This window comes from Echeneis naucrates, chromosome 15 (assembly GCF_900963305.1).
Source record: "Echeneis naucrates chromosome 15, fEcheNa1.1, whole genome shotgun sequence".
Lineage (NCBI taxonomy): Eukaryota > Metazoa > Chordata > Actinopteri > Carangiformes > Echeneidae > Echeneis > Echeneis naucrates.
In genome coordinates, this window is record NC_042525.1 from 20,655,821 (window position 1) to 20,676,443 (window position 20,623).

The 20,623-nt window shown below is 41.6% G+C and overlaps 1 protein-coding gene across 2 annotated transcripts; it reads right to left on the bottom strand.

Moving 5' to 3' along the window:
- Window positions 1-9,482: 9,482 nt before the first annotated feature.
- On the bottom strand, window positions 9,483-20,181 carry polr1c (RNA polymerase I and III subunit C). Of its 2 annotated transcripts, none has more exons than XM_029521139.1 (9): window positions 19,937-20,181; window positions 19,288-19,359; window positions 17,776-17,883; window positions 16,308-16,440; window positions 14,231-14,350; window positions 13,962-14,114; window positions 13,377-13,526; window positions 10,218-10,334; window positions 9,483-9,896 (listed from the first exon to the last, which is right to left on the bottom strand). In XM_029521139.1, the coding sequence occupies exons 1-9, from the start codon at window positions 20,024-20,026 to the stop codon at window positions 9,778-9,780; spliced, it is 1,062 nt and encodes a 353-aa protein (XP_029376999.1). In that variant the 5' UTR covers window positions 20,027-20,181; the 3' UTR covers window positions 9,483-9,777. The 2 variants fall into 2 exon arrangements, with proteins under 2 accessions (XP_029376999.1, XP_029376998.1); XM_029521138.1 differs by having other exon boundaries at window positions 14,231-14,365; window positions 19,937-20,179.
- Between the last annotated feature and the right edge of the window lie 442 nt (window positions 20,182-20,623).

The following is a 20,623-nucleotide window of genomic DNA, read 5'->3' on the forward strand; positions in this document are numbered from 1 at the left end:
TGATCTCAGACATTTCTTTCAGACTTTTCTATTTCATCTAGATGGTGGATGCCTTGTTTCTGTGGGGTCGAGTGTAACACTAGCATATGTCAGCACCTGTCTATCTCCCCTTTTTTTTTCTGGAAAAGCACAGCATCTGCTGTCTGTGCTTTTACATAAACATCCATAAAAGGGTTCTTTGTAATTTGGAATGACCAAATCAGTGGCATGTGTTAGTGTTTGTTTGAGATGTATGAACAAAGCTTTAATTTCAGTGGTCCAATTTAGCGATGCATTTAAATTACTCATGCCTTGTTCATTTACCAATGTGCGCAGGGAGGAGATGAGTTCACAAAACTGAGGCACAAAACATATTCTGCAAGAGGACCAGGTGGCAAGGACAAGCCTAGCAACTGTTGTTTCAAAACTTAATTAAAAATGACTGGAGACAAAATGAAACCTTTTGGGAGTCTTGTGTATATGAGTTTCCGACCCTGATAAGTAAAGAAAAAACATCCCTCAATTCCTCAGCTAATGGGAGGCAAAAGAAAGCATTAGCAAGGTCAATGCACTCAATTTGCCCGTGTTCGAGCAGAGCAACATCAAGATTAGCATGCACTATTTTTATATGACTTTTCAGATGGAGGGTAAAGCAGACCGGGAGTTTGGGTAGGAGACCAATCAGACACTGACATGAGGCGTTTACACATGGGGCCCAACTCTTTAGCTTGATGATTGGCATGCACTAGAAGAGTGACATGAGGAACTGCCTCAGTATTCATCCCGTACCATACATTTTGATCAGGTGTCAATTGTACAGCAGAAGTCACGCCCCAGGCCCAACCAGAATCGCATCAGCTTGAATATGCCAACTCGTGCCTTCCACCTCACTATGGAAGGCGTGTTGGTAAACATCATTGTTGTCTCTATCATAAAACAATGTGACAAAGTAGAGATCAACGGGAGGAGAGTAGGGATGCAGAGCTTGTAACCAGAGACGCCACTGAGTAAATCATCATGCCATTCTGTGTGGGGCTATTAGCGGTGATCAAACCCCAATAAATGTCAGCCTAGGAAGTTGCTGGAGGAGTGTTGTCAGCTGCCACCATCATGTGTGAGGGATGGAAAAGAACAGTTAGTTGTGAGACCATTGGGAAATGTCACCATCAGTCCATCTGGACTACAGAGCACGGAAGTACAACTTTTCACCAACACGTCACTGCCCATTAAATCAACAGACAGTTCTCAGAGTTCAGAAACTGGTGATAGAAAAAAGGCATGTCTTCATCAGCAACGGTCATAGTCATGTAAGGATCTGCCAACCTGCATCATCAGGTGTTCTTGGGCCCCGTCAATACTGATGTGGAGGGTGCATGGTGGGAAACTGCCCTCCAGGGTTAGGGTTAACCCACACAGAAATCAAACATCCTGAGCAGTAGCAGTGCGGCGTGGCCATTGATCACCCCTTGGTCCCCTGTAACATCCCAGGAAACTGCCTAGACCCCAACACCTGCCCACAAACCCTCCTGTCATTCCTACAATTTGAGGATGATGATGATGGTGAGGTTGGGGTGCCCAATCAGGAATAGGATAGGAATCTGGTGAGACATCATCCGTTTGGTCTGCTTTTTTTTTTTCTTTCCAATCATTGTGTTGGTTATGCGCTGAGTCTAATTGCAATTTTAACACCTGAGAGTTTCTGTATTTTCTGCTTCAACTTTAAGACAATGGTTTTACAAGTGGTGAGCGAAATGCTTCTCCCACTTCTAACAAGCACAGCCAGGTATGTCAGACTTGCTTTCCATGGCTGTCTTGACTGATACATTCCATGATAGCTTTTCTGAATATGGACTGCTGCAGTTGGTGTGAACCAGGATGAGAGCCTGTAGTATCACACCACTAAGCTTTGCATTTAATCAGAAAGGAGGGGACATCTTCTTTCTCATCTATGTTAAACACCATAGAGTGTACTGCACTCTGTGGAACAGGATATTTCTGACGCACGGCATTTCGTTGCCCCATCGTTAACTGGCAGAATTTATTCATCCATGGTTCTCCACCTTCAGCGGGAGGTGGCATTTTATCTAGCAAGCAGTTCATATCTGTGAACATGAATAACTGATACACCATGTGACCTCTGCCTCCTTCCATCAATGGCATTTGCATGTGGGTCATACGACCCTGGCGAGGGTCTTTCCTGGGTCTAAAGTAATAGCCCTAGACACCTTCTTGCTCTGGATTGTACCTTTCAGGCTCACTGTTTTGATTTCCTCTGAGTCTGATGAGTCGCTGTCATCCCCCTGTGAGTCTGAGTCAGTCTAAGGTCAGACACGTCCGTGTGTGTGCATGAACCATGTGTGCCAGTGTCTGACTGTAAGAGAGTTCATCTGTTCTGATAACATCTCCTCTTGGTCCTATTTGTCTCTCTGTGTCTGAGCTCTGGACACTCCCTCTCTCCCTGCTCAAGTAGAAAATGGTTCGCATAGGGCAGTTTTAGGGCCTGTGTATGGAGCGCTGGTCGACGGCTCTGTCATTCCTGTCATACACTGATCATGTTGTGTTTGAGCAACTCTGGACCTTTATAACAGTTCTTGTGTGCGTTGTTGTGATTTAATAGTCTTTTCTTTAATTAGCAACAGTTCCTTAAGCTGTCCCTCTGTTAACTTGTGAAGATATTTTCTTTTAAATCTTCATTTATTTCCTCCATAGGTGTTTAAACAGGTGTCTTGTGGTTTCTTACCCTTCAGGTTGGTGTACTGTCTTTTGGGACGAACCTGTGCCTGGTTTCTGTGTATACATGTAAAACCCAAAAAATACTTCAATTTTCTCTCATTCTACTGCAAAAATCATTTCTGTTTTCTAAGTCTTATCACTCAATTTGTATCTGTAAGAAAATTTCTAACAGAGAGCCCTTGAAACCTTCACCTCTGGAACTTAGGAAAACACTATCCTGCTTGCCAATGTGACAAGCCGCTATTGCAATATACTGCTGCAAGTTTTCCTTTTTTTTTTTTCAAAACTACTCCGCATGTTCACCCTGAGTCTTTTCAACTTGTGTCTCTTCCAGCTTGACCAGAGCTTCTTTCGTGTCTTTCAAGGAGCGAGTGGGGAGTTCCGCCGGAGCACACCTGCTCCAATGGAACGCATCTCCTTTACCTTTCAACCTAACAGCACCAGTAGTGTGTTCGGTCACCTCAAACGGACCAAGCCACCTTGGCTCAGACCACTTCCTTTTGAAGACTTTCAGGTACACCTAGCCTGCTGTGTGTGGTGTGCTGTCTTCAGGAGTCACACCTTGCACCTGCAACTGTGTAGAGAACACTGAAGTAAGAGCTGTTAGTTGTTCAAAATAAGGTCAGGTCACCCCCTGATTAGTTCAAATGGTGTGGACCCTGTCATTCTATTCACATCATTTTTGATGCCCATTAATACAATAGGTAGAGCAGCAAAAATTAGTTTGCGCACACACTTTTGCCAATATCTCCTTTAGATTTCTCTTCATTCTTTCTACGTTACCTTGTTATTGGGAGTGATATACTGTGCCAAATGCATGTTTCAGGCCCAAGGATTTCTCTACTTCTCATAGATCTTTGTTTTTGAAGTGTGTGGCATTATCTGATCTGATTTTAGCTGGAAATCCATGACAAGGTATAAAATGATTAATCAAAGAGTTTATCACAGACTTTGCATCTTCATTCTTTGGTGGTACAGCTTCAGGCCAACCTGTGGATGCATCCATGGCGACCAACAAGTATCTGTAGCCTCTCACTCTGTCTACCATGTCAGTGTAATCAATCACTATTTCCTAACCTGGCACCTTAGGTAAAGGGAATTTCCCCTTCATGTGGTTTCACAGTACTTTTACTTTTTACATTATATTCATTACACACTGAACACTCTCTCACCACCAATGTGAAAGGCTTCTCTCCATTTGTATTTTTCCACAATGTGTGAGACCATGTACCTCCCCTAGAACTGTCCGGCTCATCCCTGAAGGTGAGACAGGTCTTTCGTCTGGGGCTCTCCAGGTTTTGTCTTGTTTCACAGCCCCTCTCTCTGCCCATACTGATGTATCATATGATGAAGCTTTATTTTGTTCTGCTATTAACATATTTACATCACATCTTGGAAGAATGTCTTGCACTGTTTTCTCTGCCTGTATCATCACTTGCTTTTTCACTTGTTTCCATTGCTCAACTATTGTCTGTGCCTTCACGGCCATCATGAGTTTAGATCCACAGTCACCAAACTCTTCACACTCTATCACATTCACTGTCCATTCCTAGGTGTATGTGTGTGCGGTGTACTTACCTCCTATTCAGATTTGTTTACTTACTCTCCGTGGTCACGGATCCTTCTGTACTTCCTCCCTTCTGTAAGATTTTATCTAATTTGGGCCCCCCTTTTTTTTCTTTTTCTTTTATTGGACTCTATTCCCCAACAGCCAGTCAGTTTGTAAGCAACTGACCATTCAGTTGTGTATTGTTTCAAGCCAGTCAGTGTGTATGGAGGTACACACTGGATGAGTGAAAGAAAGAAAGAAAAAAATCAATATTTGCTGACGTCGTCATTAAGTCTACATTCTTCTGGCAGCAGAAGATGGAAGGACTGAGCAGAGGGAGGGAAAAGAGCAGCAGACAGAGGTGGAACATGGCACATGTTGGGATCTCTTTCCATGTGCCTAAGCCAGAGCAGGCTGACTGTTTGGAAATGGTGCCGACCCCCCACAATTTGAATGAGTTTGAACAAAAACTCAATGGGGACATTGGCTGAAACCATGCACTCACAGCAAGGGGTCCTGAGGGATATGGTCCGAAACATGCGGACAACTGCTTTCGCTGGGACTCCGGGAGGATTACCCTCGTAACCAACAACACGCCGGCAGCACCTTCATCCTTGTCCCCATGCCCACTGTTCACAGTTGTCGGGGGACAACTGTGGTAATCTTGGACTCGGTTGTCAGGAAGGTCTGCTTTTTTAATGCCGTCACCCTCTGCTTCTCAGGTTCCACTCCTCCAACTCTCCACCAAAAACTCCCGGAGCTGCTGGGCTCACGCCCACCCTCTGTGAAAAGGGTGGTAATTCAAGTGGATTTTAACGACACGAGTCCAAGCTGACGAAGGAGCATTTTAAGGAACTTTTTAAGCTGCTGAGTGGCTGCAGCAAGTCTATTTTTATCTCTGAGCCCCTCCCCTCCTTTGGCCACGGCTTGCAGCATTTCAGCCAGCTGCTCAGCCTCAGCACCTGGCTGAAATCCACCTGCACCTCATGCAGTTTCACCTTTATTGATAATTTTAACTTATTCTGGAACCACCCTTCTTTTCACAAGCCTGTCCAGGTTCACCCATCCGAACTGGGCAGCAGAGTTCTGTCGAACAACATCCACTACGTCGTTCGCACCACAATCTCCACATCTGTTTGACTAAGTTCCCTTTCCTCCTCTACAGTGTTGTCACAGGTCACTACCGTTACCACTAGTTCCCCCTGCTGTCCTGCTCCTCCAGTACCACTGCGTACCATCATTGATTCTTTTTTGACTTCTCTTCAGCACTGTAGCCAGGCTGACAGAGAGCCATAGCTCAACTGAACCAGTGATGATTTTATAGACTTTTTTACAGATAAAATTCTCACTATCAGAGAAAGAATTCATCAGCTCTTACCTACATTAGACAATAATCTTCTACTGAATACAGCAACTCCTATTGTACAACTGGAATCATTCTCACATCTGAATCTCTCAGAGCTAGCTTCTATAGTCTCATCATCCACACCATCTAGCCTCTTTAAAGAAAATTTTACTTAATTGAGCTGTTCATTTTATATCTGATTAATTTGACCTTATCTTTGGGTTATTAACCTCAGACTCTTAAGACCGTAGCCATCAAACCCCAGCTTAAAAAGCCAAATCTTGATCCAGATGTTTTGGTCAATTATAAACCCATATTGAACTTTCAATTCATTTCTAAAATCATTGAGAAAGCTGTAGCAAACCAATTACATGACCATCTACATAGGAACGGTTTGCTTGAAGAGTTTCAGTCAGGATTTAGACCCCATCATAGCAGAGAAACAGCGCTGGTTAAAGTCTCCAATGACATTCTAATGGCCTCAGACAATGGATCAGCCTCCATACTTCTCCTTCTAGATCTTAGTGCTGCATTCAACACCATAGATCATAATATTTTACTACAGAGACTGGAACATGAAATTGGAATTAAAGGAACTGCACTAAGGTGGTTCAAATCCTACTTATCAGATAGACATCAGTTTGTTCATGTAAACAACATCTCCTCCTCATGTACTGTAGTCAGTCATGGAGTCCCGCAGGGTTCGGTACTTGGACCAATCCTCTTTACGCTTTATCTGCTTCCTCTAGGCAACATTATCAGGAAACACAACATCAACTTCCACTGCTACGCAGACGATACTCAGCTGTACCTATAAATGAAGCCAAATGAAGTCACTCAGATAGTCAGACTGCAGGCATATCTTGAAGACATAAAAGTCTGGATGACTGGAAATTTTTTACATCTCAACTCTGACAAAATAGAAGTTATTGTACTCGGCCCTAAGCACCTCAGAAAAATACTATCTAATCATCTCATCAGTCTGGACGACATCACTTTGGATTCCAGCTCCACTGTAAGAAACCTTGGAGTAATTTTTGACCAGGACATGTCCTTTGTCCCTCACATAAAACAAGTTAGTCAGACAGCTTTCTTCCACCTGAGAAACATTAGGAAAATCAGAAACATCCTTTCTCAGGATGATGCAGAAAAACTAGTCCATGCATTTGTAACTTCTAGGCTGGACTACTGTAACTCATTACTATCTGGATGTCCAAACAAATCTCTAAAAGGCCTTCTGTTTATTCAGAACGCTGCTGCATGAATATTAACAGGAACTAGGAAAAGAGATCACATCTCTCCTGTTAGCTGCTCTTCATTGGCTGCCAGTAAAATATAGAGTAGAATTCAAAATCCTTCTTTTAACATATAAAGCTCTTAATGGCCAAGCTCCATCATATCTCAGAGAGCTCATAGTTCCTTACTGTCCTAGCAGGCCACTCCTCTCTCTAGATGGAGGTTTACTTGTGGTTCCTAGAGTCTGCAAGAGTAAATCTGGAGGCAGATCTTTCAGTTATCAGGCTCCTCTTCTATGGAACCAACTTCCAGCATCGGTCCGGGGGACGGACTCTTTAGTAACTTTCAAGACCAGGCTTAAAACGTTCCTGTATGACAGAGCTTATAGTTAAAAAGTTAAAGTCCTCTACTCTTTAGCTATGCTGCTATAGGCCGAGGCTGCTGGGGGAAGGACTGAGCTTCTCTCTCTCTGTCTGTCTCTCCCTGTCACCCTCTCTCCCCCTCTCCCTCTTTCTCTCTCCCTCCGTCTCGCTCACTCTCCTTTCCTCCCCCCTTGCATGCGTTGATAAGAACCATCCCTCTTAAAAAAGCACAGTTTCACCCAGTTCTATGCATTCATACTGCATTTACTACCCATGTTCTGCCAAAGTCCTCTCTCTCTGTCCTTATCCTGCAGGTGGTGACTCATCTCCATCCCATGTTCCTGCAACACCTGCTGGTCCCATATTTCATGAATTCTGTACTACAGCTTAACTCCATGAACTTCATGCAACTTCACCCCCCCCCCCCTCCCCCATCCAATGCCTATGTCACTCTCTCTCTCTCCCTTGGTGGGGAAATAAATATAAAAAGAAGAAGAAACCTCTGTGGATCAAATTTTCTGCGTCTTTTTGTGTGTCTTTATTTTTATTTCTTATCCAACTTGTAACATTCTTTAAAAATTGTAAAGAACAGATGGTGTGGTGAAAGTCTTTACGACTCTGATATTTTTTCACAAAACTAATCACTATGCGTCTTCAGTGGCGTTGAGGTTAAAGACAAATAGAATAGCCCTGCTCAAATTCTACCTTGTTGATGCTCAGAAGTAAATAAGTGTCTCCCCGTGGCGGTAAACATGTCGTAAAACTCTCTGACAGACACCCCTTGGTTAAATTGAGGTTGAAAAGCTTTGGCTGGAATTTGTGTCCCGTCGCGACACAGGGCTAGGTATTCCACATTGTTGTGGAAAAAATTGAAAGGAGACAAGTCTCTTCTACCCGTGAAAGCTTTGTGGTGCACCATAGCCAAAACAACACATTTGGGCATGGTCCCCAGGAATATATATATATATATATATATATATATATAATATATATATAGAAATATTTGAGAATTCTCTGGGATGCAATAAGTTTTTACGTTCACCTGGGCCAAAGGGTAGAGAGTGTTACCGTTTGTGAAGGCCACCGCGTGTCCTAAATGCACTGTGGGGGCCACGGTGGCTTTTTTCACAAACAGAGAAGCTCCCAGCACTTTTAAACAGTAGGTGGCGTCGCCAGCACGCAAGGCTGAAGGCGTCGTTGTGTCTGGTCAGTTTGACTCTCAAATCCAACATGTTCAAAAGAAGCCTCTCGCTGAAAAAAATGTTGGTATGAAGAGGTCCCAGCAGGTGAAGCTTTTTGGACTCGGAGGTGAAAGCGGCTCTCTCGCACAGGCCTTTGTTGGGCCCATTGGTGACGACCAAAGAGTCCATAGCTCACACCGTGTCTTTGTAGAATAGCCCAACTGAACTGACTTTTTAAGGCATCTTCTGAAAAGTTGAGTAACGCTTCTATAATGGCCTTGTACGGGTGAGTGGCGCTGGATTGCGATATCAATCTGTCTCCCAGAATAACATTGCATTGACTGAAAATTGTATTCAAGGGGTAATTGATCAGGCTCACGCGGGCGTCATTGGCCAGGTTGGTTGATTGGTGATTTTTACCCTCAGGTGCAGCAAGATCCAGATATTTGTCAAAAACTCTATGGGGCCGTCGTCTGGAATCGCAGAAAAAGGCAAGACCTACATATAGAGTTTTTCGTCAATAGACAAGCTGGGTCATGGGCGCTGAAAATGAATCCAGCTCTGCCATGCTGCATTTGGTGTTTGCAAAGTGTTTGCCCTTCCCCCCTGGTTTCATGACTAGACACCAATTTGTTTTCAACCCACTACGCTGTCTTGGGAACCCTCCCCAGGCAGTTTAACGCTCACAAACACCTGGGGCCATGTGACCACGTGTCACATAAAACCAGGGGGGAGGGGCAAACACGCGCAAAACATTTCCAAAGAATTCCCTCTAAACACTCCAAGATAGCATTAAAAGTAAATAAAATCTAATATTTGCACCACTAGACATTATTTTTAAATAATGGCTTTATCGGGATTTAATTTTGCAATCCATGTTTTCTTTTTAGTCTTGGGTCCATTCTTTTTTTAGCTATTGTGACAAAAACAATCTCGCATTAATCATGTATCAAATTTAATTAAGTGAAATTCCATCTTGTAAACCACACAGTTGATGCTTCAGAGTAAATCGTCTCATTTTTAATAGTTTAATAGACAACAAAAATCCTGTGCATGTTTCATGTCCTGCAGGTCCATACAGAAAATAGTACACCATGTCTAGCCAAGTAAATAATCTTATGTTTTATTTAGTCAAAAAATAAAAAATAAAAAATACATTTTAAAGGAAAACTAAGCTCTTCAATAAATCACGATTGGTATAACACTAGAGACAGCAGTATATACATACATTGAAGTCTTCTGACCATCAGTTGTGCCTTCTTTAAGTACAACATACCCTTATGAACACAACCTAGATAAAAAAAAGAGCCTTTCCACTGAGGGCATGAAAAACCCAAGCTCAAGCCAGCTAAATCCCACTTCAACATGATGTATTGCTCTTCACTTATTATGTCACTCCATCTCAGAAGAGTCCTGTTCATTGAGAAACCTCCGACACTTGGCCATAAGGACTTTGATGGCCTCTGCAAACAGGACATCAGGAGGGAGGACACCCGTTGAATCCACAGTAACTGTAAGAAACAAGATCCAGAGTATATTTAGAGGATTCAAAAGACATTGCAGCACAGAGATTTTGAAAGGGGTATTGCAAAGATTGATAAATTACATGAAAAGATCATTTCTTCTTATCTTGCTAACTGAGCATCACAGCTGCTGTGAGTATTACAGTGCACAAACTTGAAAGTGGTCTGATGCGGCCTTCTTGTTTCACCCTTGGCAAGAAAAAATTATGCTTGCCTCAGACAGCAATCTGTCTGAGACATTGAAGTGCACTGTACAAATGAATCCTAGTAAATTAAAACAACCACTGCACACAATGTATTTGAACGTACAAATGAAATGGTCTCGCACTCTTCCTAGTTTCACCACATTCTTCAGGTCATCGTGTCGGAGGACTTCCCTGCTGCATGTATCCAGGCGACTATTCACCACCTTGGCAACCGTTTTTCCTAAGTGAGAAAACACAATGTACAGGTGATCACATTTGCATAATTTAATCTCTTAAAACACACAGAAAAATGAGCGAATTCTTGAATGGACCAATGTGAAGGATTTGGTGGCAACTATAAGACAAGCTGCAGATTACAACCAAGTTAATACCCTTCTCCCCACCCCTAATACTGTAGCATTCAGGTAAAACAAAAAAAAAAGTTACTCCTAACCAAATTTCCTCACCGGCGCTTGTGTTTAATTTATTTCTATTTGGGCTAGAGGTGCTGGCAAATTGCTCCTTCTCACCTTTAAACTGCTCCACAACCTCAGTCCTGCCTACATCGGTGTAGCAATCCCACAATGTGTTGTGCACTGAAATATTATACAGTATTATACCGCACTAAAATCCTTCAAGTTTCTCAAAAAAAAAAAAAAAAATCAGCAGTGCACCTTATGTATGAATTGTTATTGCTGACAAGCAATTCATAATTAGAGTTTGATCTCCCTTCTTCTGGCCTCTGTTTCAGAACGCCTAAAACCAGAACAGGACGTGCCAGTGTTTCTTTGATTCCCACAGCCATTGAGAATTTAAATTCTCTCGGCTATCTGTTGTCTCTTTTTTAGTTTTAGATTTTGCACTTCTATTTATGAATTTTAAATTTTTTTCACTATATAGTGATTCTTATGGAAATGTATTTCTCTGTGTATATATTCATTGGGTTGATCTTAATTGTTCAGTTTTTGTCCATGATAGTAGGCCTATGTGTACTCTGTTTACATGTACTGTGGAAGCATTTGCATTGATTTGTTTGATTTGGATGTCTCTATGTTTTTGTCATGTCTTGACACCTGCTGTGGATCAAATTTCCTTTGGGATAATAAAGTGAAGTTTAGTTGATCAGTCACCTCCCTCCCATAATCTCCAATCATCAGATGCCAACCTCCTTTCCACCAAGGACCAATCATTGGGACACTGTGGGACAGAGCCTTCTCAGTTGCTGCCCCCCAACTCACTCCCAAAAATCAGTCACTCTGTAACTGCAGTGACCTCAAATAATTTTTCAAGACCCACAATTGCAAATCCAGTTTTGAAATTTTATCATTTTGATGTTTTATTGAGTATTTTCTTGTTCTTTGCAGTACTTTTATGGATGTGATTTAATTTACTCTGCAAGGTTTTTTGGCTTTGTTCCTGTTAAGCATGTTTGAGCATTGTTAAATGGCTCAATAAAAATGTTTTTATCATTACTTAATACCGAATTTTGACAATATTACATTCTCTTTCGACCAAAAGAGCCTCCCGAATCATATACATTAAACCTATTAAGGTTCCTGTAAGCGGGCATGGGAGAGGCTTGGAGAGGACATGGAAAAGAACTTTCAGTCGGCACCAAAGCTGTTCTGGAAGACTGTCTGGCAACTCAGACGGGGGAAGCAGGGAACCATCCGAGCGATTGACAAGACGATTCACAAGATCTGTCCTGAAATGTTGAAGGCTCTGAAATGTTGATAGGCAGACCGGGGTGATGGTCCCACTTTTTAAAAAAAAAAGGGGGACCAGACAGTGTGTGCCAGTTATAGAGGCATACCACTACTCAGCCTCCCTTAGAAAGTTTACTCCAAGGTGCTGAAAAGGAGGGTCAGGCTGATTGTTGAACCTCTGATTGAAGAGGAACAATGCGGGTTCTGTCCTGGTCGTGGAGCCTGGGAGTATGCCCATCCAGTCTACATGTGCTTTGTTCCCGGGTCCCCCCGGAGTTTCTGTGGGGGGTACTGCAGGAGTATGGAATGAGGGGGTTGCTTTTAAGGGCCATCTTCTGTATGTCCAAAGTGAGAGCGTCATTCGTCCGTTTGTCCGTCCGTCCTCTCCCTCTCTCCCTCTCTCTCTCTCACTCACTAGATAGAATAGATGTGATAGATGTGAAGCGGGATGAGGATCAGCACCTCCAAATCAGAGGCTATGGTTCTCAGCAGGAAACTGAAGGACTGTGTACTTTGAGTTGGGAATGATTTTTTGCCCCAAGTGAAGGAGTTCATGTACCTCAGGTTATTGTTCACGAATGGGGAGACCTTGAGATTAGATTGGCCAGAGAATCGGAGCAGCAGGAGGAGTACTGCTGTCACTGTATTGCACCGCTGTAACGAAAAGAGAGCTGAGCCGGAAAGCAAAGCTCTCGATCTTCAGGTCAATCTTCTTTCATACCCTCACATATGGTCATGAGAACTGGATCATGACCGAAAGAACGAGATCACAGGTACAAGCGACTGAAATGAGCTTCCTCAGAAGGGTAGGATGAGGAGCTTTGTCATGTGAGAGGAGCTCAGAGTAAAGCTACTGCTAGTTTGCATTGAGATAAGCCAGTTGAGGTGTTCCAGGCACGTCCAGCTGGGAGGAGGCCCCGGGGCAGACCGAGGACCAGGTGGAGAGATTATATTTCCACTCTGGCCTGGGAATGCCTTGGGATACCCCAGTCAGAACTGGTCAATGTGGCCGGGGCAAGGAAAGTCTGGAGCTCCCTGCTGAAGCTGCTACCCCCGTGACCCAACCTCAGATAAGCAGACGAAGATGGATGGAGGGTTCCTGTAATCAAGATCTAGAGCTAAGAACTAATAGTAGAGGTATCAACCTATTTTATGCAATAAAAGATTGGAGCAATTTTTTACTGGAATTCTGCACATTTAAATGCATACCATCCATAAGCAAACAGACACAGCAGAAGAATATGCCCACAGGTTCATGTTTGGATGAAAGTGACCTTCCTGAATATCATTTATGCCAAAATGCCTTGGTTATGGTATAAGATGCATGTTATTGATGAATAATCATAAAAGGTGACCTAACTCATTTTTACTTCATATTCCAACACATGAAACCCTTCTCAATTGATTCCATGGCTACACGTCCGTAATATTAAAGTTACCATGTGAAGGTTTCTCACCAATTTAAGGACTTATAATTGGACTGCCATAGCATCTAATCTCCTCAGACCATCAACTAAATTCAGCCAGCTGCACTGTTTCTACTTTATTGCAGATTATTTGAGTTAGTTCTTTCTTACCATTAACATCCTCCAGGTCAATAACTCCACGTGAAAAACAGCGTTTTAAACGGTGTGCCTTCTCCCCTTCTACTGTCTCCAGGAGTGATATCTCTGGCAGGAGGCGGTAACTTGCTGTGGCCACTGGAGAGAATTTAGCATGGTCCTTCCCTAAATACAGAACAGAGCTCAGAATTGGGTTGGTAATCTCTAGATACCTCATGATTTGATTACAATTCAGGAACTCAGTTTCAATGGTGAAACAAATATTGCATGAATTTCATTTTAATCTGGTACATCATCCTGGCAAAGGACTACAGATGCAAACTATCTGTGACTATTACCCTGTATGTTTACATGTCACTGTTGTGATGTCTGGAAGGGGGGGGGGGTTCCAATCACTGTCAAACTTTCATAAAGACGACGCACAAGTTTCACGTCCAAACGTTTTACCATACAACTGGTACAGTTGCAGGCCCATGCTAAAAAGTTGTTATAGGAGAGAACTGACTTTAAATTTCCAATTATTTTACTGCATATGGGCCATCAAATGTTAAAATGCATTTATTAAATCCCTTACGTGGCCTTTTAAACTCTAACACTTACCAATTCCTTTGACACAGTGCATAATAATATCCAACTCCTGTCCAGGTCGCAGCTGAGCTATCAAGATGTCATCATGTACAGGCCCGATGCTGGAGTCTGCAAACACATCGGCTTGGTTCCCAATAGGAATCCACTTTATATCCCTGGAATAGACTATGATAGGAAAACATAGGACAAAGGAGAAAAGAATTATCAATATTTGATCTTAAAGAAGGAGCTTATATATGTCTGTATCTGAAAATAGTATGAGTGACCTCCATGAAACATACCAATATGGTTCAGATACAGCTCACGTGGGTCAGACGAGTCTTTACTGGCTGTGGGATTCCTGCTGCATTTAATTTTCAACTGCATTTGAATCGTATCAATTTCTGAGCCTCCTTCTGCTGCTGCTGAATCCTCCCCTGGAATACACAAAGCATATCATACAGTCTAGAAGAGTGGTTCTCATATGGGGGTACCTGAGGGCACTCCAGGAAGTACGTGACATAAAAAAAAAAAAATAAAAAAAGCAATCAATTCAAAAGCACTTAAAAATTGTTTAGTTTTTTTTTTTTTTTTTTTTTTTGCCGAGTCCCCCCTAACCATTAAGGGTTCCTGCTCAGCTAAAAAAAAAAAAAAAAAAAATATTTACAGGGGGTACTTCACTGAAACAAGGTTGAAAACCACTGGTCTACAAGACACGACATGCTCTGTTTCATTGTTTTTAGAAACGTTCATTTAGGGCAGTCCTAAAAAACAGCTGGTCTCCCTGTTTATATTCATGCCTGGAATTGGCTGTGATAGAACTGTCTACTGATTTTATTTTATTATAATTTTTTTTTTTTTTACAAGATGTTGGGACAACGATATGCTCACTAAACTCGCATACAGTAAAAAGACCATGACTTTGCTGTATCCCACCATTTGAGGGATTATTTACCTGGTTTTAGGAAAAGGCAGTTATACCACTGTACACATGTATTCAATTCAGTTCACTTTATTTTATTCGTATTTATTAGTAGAAACAATGAAATCACTAATATCACCTTGGTTTGTGTGTGGGGGAGGGAGGTTCTGTGTATGTCACGGCCATCTGTCTTTTTAATTTGAGATTTCAAAATAGCGAGAGAGGGGCGTGTCATGAGGGTTTGTGCCGCTGGGTTCAGGTTTTCTTTCCCTCCTTTTTTTTTTTTTTTAACTTTTAAGAATTGATATGATGATGCTATTTTTGCACTCAAACCCAGTGGTGCAAACTTTCAAATTGTTTTCTGACGCCCTATGATGACGCGCCCCTCTCTCGCTGTCTTGCTTATGGTACAACTTCCAGGTCACGGAGTAGAAATGATCATAAAACAGATAAGAGATTTCCACGGTCATATTTTAATTCCCAATTTCCATTTACAAACAAATTTTATCAGATAATGGATAATAACCTGCTTCCTCTTTTTAGTTCTGCATTATCAAAGAAAAACTGGAAACGGTTTATCGTTTTTTTTTGTTTTTTTTTAAATCTCAAAATAAAAAGACCGATGGGCATGACGTACACGGACCGAACCCAGGTCTTTCCATTTTATGAGGGCAATTTTCAGCAAGCAACCTTGGACATACTATGAACAGAAAAGCACATAAAACAATCCGCTGCTTTGTATACACAGACATACTGTAAAAATAATATCATACACCCGTGGTTCATATGCCATTCTCTCTCAACAAGTTACCTTACATAGAGACCAACCAAGTTAACAATTCAACAGAAATTATCACAGAATCTCCTCAGTGTCAGCTGTCAGTGTCCTGAACAGAACTTTGACTCAAGCAGCTGATGTAAGGAAAGGATAAATTTTCCCTATACAGAAACCATACTCAAGAGGGCAGTAATAGTTGAAAAGGGATCATCATTGATTAATCAAATTTCTGTCAGAGCACACAGACAATATCCATGCAACATCATCTATACCACTTACCCATCAGTGCTAAGAATTGCTGCCCATTTTGACAATATATTTTTGGCAAATCCAGCTACAAAATTTAACAGTTAAAATTGTCATAATTAATTCTGGAACATTAATTGTAAAATCAAAAGGAATGTCTGCTGTAAGGTGCATGGTGTCTTTGAGCTGGTGTCTGTGCTGTCTGAACATTGTCCAAATTCTACACCCCATCATAACTGTATATAAGGTATTGGATTCCTCTGGATTAAGACAGATTGAATTTGATAAAATTGTTCTGTATGGATGATTGAAACAAAATGGCATTGAGCGCCAAACCTACTCTAACTTTTTTGACATTGCAGAAAATAAGAGTAAAATAAAAGCTCTGTAGTCAATTGTCATTTGTGTTGAGTGCTTCAAGGTGTTTTCTTACCAGTGTTCTTGTACTCAAACAGGCGGGGATCAGCCTTAATGGGAATAAGACCTAATCTGTGGGCCAGTACTTCATCCTGGACAATGGATGTGTTGTTATAGATAAACACCTTCTCAATGGCCATGGTAGGCACCTAGAAACAAAAACCATACAGTGCTTTGATAGTTACATTTTGTTTACGAAATGCAGAGGGATCAACTTTTACTTTCTTTACAACATTAGGCTTTATTCTTAATTCAACATGCACTAAACACTAAAGACACTGAAACGCAAGAGAGTGAAAAAGCACACAAGGAAATATTGCAACCCATATAAATGGGGAAAATAACTTGACTTTTAGTTGATCAACTGGAATCAGAAATGGCTTATATGAAAAGGAAAAAAAAAACTCTATACCATGTGCTTATGCTTATGCATATGCATATGCTTACTATACCAAAATAAAGTTGTGTATCATTCATTGAGTTTTATCATTTAATTAGGACAGAAGGGTTGGATTTTGCTTGGACCAAAGTGGTGGTGTGTCTTTAAACGATTCAACCAATCACAGATTAGAGCTCTACCTGTGACAAATACTCTAATAGACACATTCCCAGGTGTGTATAAAAAGAACCCCAGCACACCAGACCCTCATGACAGGTGCAACCTAACCTGTGAAAACATGCCAGAGATTCAAAGTGCTGATCATCAAGAGCCTGAAAATCAAGTCCGCTGCTGAGGTGGCAGACATCTTCAATGCATTCAACTGTCAAGTGGAGAAGATAAAAAAAAAAAAAAAAGAAGAAACTGGTGACGTTCATGACAAGTCCAGGTCAGGCAGACCTCATAAGACAACTGTTTGGGAGGACCGTTTGTTGCTTCGGCAGTCCAGGGCCAGCCTTTTTTCAACTGCAGCAGAGCTACATGAGAACTGGTCACCAGAAACCCCTGTATCTACAGGAACATTAAGTTAAATTCTCTCACGCAGTGGTCTCCATGGTCAAATTTGTGTTCACAAACCAGCATTAAATAGAAGACAACAAAAATATTGTGTTGCACTTGCCAAGGCCCACAGTTTGCAGAAAGGATTGGCAGTGGAAAAGTATAAAAAGATTTTTGTAAATGAATTTTGATTTCAGGCTGCATGACTATTTCAAAGGGGTATGATGATTTACTATAGGCACTGTACGGTATAATTTCTTCCATATATTATTTTTTGTACGCAACAAGACTTTTGTCCTTGCAAAATCTGACCTTTCTGTCCTAATTAAATCATAAAGCTCAATGAATGATACACAACTTTATTTTGGTACCATGAGTATAATCCAGAGGCCTTTGCCTTTCATATAAGCATTTCTGATTCCAATTGAACAACCACATGTCATCTTATTTGTTGTTCCCACAACTTGGATAAGCGAGAAGACTTGTCAGGAATTCTAAGGGGCCACCAAATGACAAATAACAAAACATGACTGAAAAGGGGTCTCACCTCTGCTAGTAGGATCCTTCTAAAGGCATTGGCAAGTGCTGCATCTATACCCACCATGTCAAACTCCATACTTCTCTCATCCAGATGCACCATGTCTATTCTGAAGTTCTGCAAAAAGGCAGATTTTCACTTAGGTGTTATCTTCAGCTCCTATCAATTTGATTCAGTGTTCAAAACACAAAAGTCTTGACAGCATTTGATTGATCAAAAATAAAAGCTGTAAATTCTTTCTCTCTTAAATATGATATCTAGTTCACGTATATATCAACCTAAATATCATGGCATGTTGCTCAATATTATGTAGGCACCTCTTGAAATTAGAAGAGCCCTGACTGATTGAGGCTTGGATTCCACTACACTGCTGAAAATGTGCTATGGTAGCAGATGCTGGAAGTCATGGAAGTCAAGAAGTGGGGATTTCACTGAATTCGCTTAATTGTCCAGCACATTTCACAAAGGCTGGGTTAGATTGAACTAGTAGTTCTGGGGGAGGCCTGATATAGGAGAGACAGCATTCTTTCCACTTTAGAGGATGGTGCTCTCTTATCTAAGAATCTGATTGAATTCACTAGAAAATTAAAACCCTGATATTCCCAAGTTGAGACCAGGAGACAAAACAGCAGTTTAACATGCTTTCTTGTGCCTCAGTCAGAGCTGTTGTCTGCCCAGAATACAAGAGAAACTATGGCTAGAGAGACCATGTCTGCCCCCCAACCACCTAAATTAAGTAAATGTTTAAACCAAAACTAACCAGAACAGGAACTGAAAACAAAAATTCACAAAATAAATGCTAAAAAACCGATCGCAACTGTAGACTCCATGTTGCTTGCGTGCCCAAACGTAAACTACGCAGTGGTGTCCCAATTCCTAGCCCTTGTGGGTTCCTTTCAAGGGTGAAGGGGTTGTGGACTGTCTTACGAGTACTATCCTGCTGAAGCAGGCCATGTATTACACTGTCTCCTCTAGCTCTTCATGGTGCATTCTGCTTCTATGTCTTTCCAGGTTATAGATGTATACATACCACCTGCCTGCTGCTCCCATATTTCTATGAACTTCATATAGCATCATATGTTCCTGCTGCACCTCTAGCCCAATCCCCCTAGACCTGCTCTATATGTAAAGTGACTTGATTTAAATTTGTTATGATTTCACACTATATAAATAAATCTGATTTGATATAAAAGAAAACCTGATCCATTAAACCAGACCACCTTCTTTAACATGTGCTTTGATGCTCACATGCAATTTAGTGCTGAACAGGAGACAGCGAGGACACAATGAGAAGCCTGCAGCTATGCAGTCCCATATGTTGCTGTGATACACTATGTGTTCTGATAACCATCTACCAAATCCTACTTTTTCTGCTATTTGAATTAGTCCATTTATCTATTCCAAATATATGCATTATAATGCTTAGAAAACAAATATAGATTTATAAAACCACTGATTTGCAGATAGGTCGAACACATTCCAGCCACTGCAAATTTCTAGTTAAAAATCTGAAAAATTTACCTTCTGAAATTTTTCCATATTCCAAGTGTCATCATAGCCAGGGTAATTTCCAGGGAAATCTGTTGGATGAACCTACAAATGAACAAATAATGACAACAATTAAGAAAAGATAGTACCTGGTAGTAAATATTCTGATCCTATGATTCCTTCAATATGTATCACAATCAATATTTAGTATATGAGGATTCACCTGAGGACTTCTATTTAGAAATAGCATGATGGCAATCTACATCTTGCTAAGTGACCACCACTTCGCCCGAACACCTTTAATTGCTGACGACTTAATAAATCCAAAACAAAAGCCGACTCCTACACTTCAGGATGTGTGCTGTGCTGACATTAACTTGAGTTAATGCTGACAACAGTCAGAGATGCTAAGACGTATCTGCAGACACACAGTTACTTTATACTCGTTGTTCCGCATTGCCCCCGACGTTTAAACGAAATATGCAACTAATAATGCACCACAGTTGCTGTCCCTGTTGACGTCATGTTTTTATCGTGCTCGCAAGATAGGCTAGCCACCCGGAGAGCGTGTACCGGCGATGTAATGTTCGAGGCTCTGCGCGGTTACGGTTGACATCGCTAAAGGTTGAACCCGAATTAAAAGCGAACCCACTGCCACATGTAAGGAAGCCACCCAACTTACATTCTTCACACCAAATTCCTCAAGTGTAACTCGATGTCGGATATCACCCACGTTCTGCATGGTCGCAGCCATTTTCTCGCGTAGTCTCATTAGTTCCGCCCACGCTTCCGCTCCAGGCTTTGCATTGGTCCCTTCCAGGAAACGGGTTGAAAGTGTGCTGTCAGTGGTGCACACTGAGTCCAATCCGGAACTCCGTGTTGATGAATCCTGAGACTGTAACAAACTGACGCCCACTTTCTGGAATAGACATTGCATCACAGAATTTACTTTGCTCTTCTTGCACGATCACAGAGCTTAAATCCTCTTGGCTGCTGTCATCCCGCATCATCACAATTTATGTTTTGTTTATCCTGCATCCTAAACATGCGCGTAGCGGACGCGGTGGACATGTCCACCGCACTTTTTACAGCCATTACAACTACTTACCGTATTTTTTGCACTATAAGGCGCACTTAAAATCTGAAATTTTTTTAAATCAAAAATCGTCAGTGCGCCTAATAATCTGATGCACTTTATGTATGAATTCTTGTTGTGCTTCCTGACCTCGAACCAATTTTATGGGGTACACTGCGCTCAAAAATCTGTCAAAATGTTTTAGTGCGACTTTGGTAAGCGACGAAGCTGCTCCGCTTGATGTATTGTCGGAGCATTCCCAGCTGACATAGGGACGTTGTATTAACATTAATC

Coding starts and splice junctions, on each gene's coding strand:
- polr1c (XM_029521138.1), bottom strand. CDS start 20,026: ATGAGACTACGCGAGAAAATGGCTGCGACCATGCAGAACGTGGGTGAT. Junction 16,441..17,775: donor GAAGGATCCTACTAGCAGAG/GTGAGACCCCTT, acceptor TTTTGTTTCTAG/GTGCCTACCATGGCCATTGA. Junction 13,527..13,961: donor GCACTGTGTCAAAGGAATTG/GTAAGTGTTAGA, acceptor TTCTGTATTTAG/GGAAGGACCATGCTAAATTC.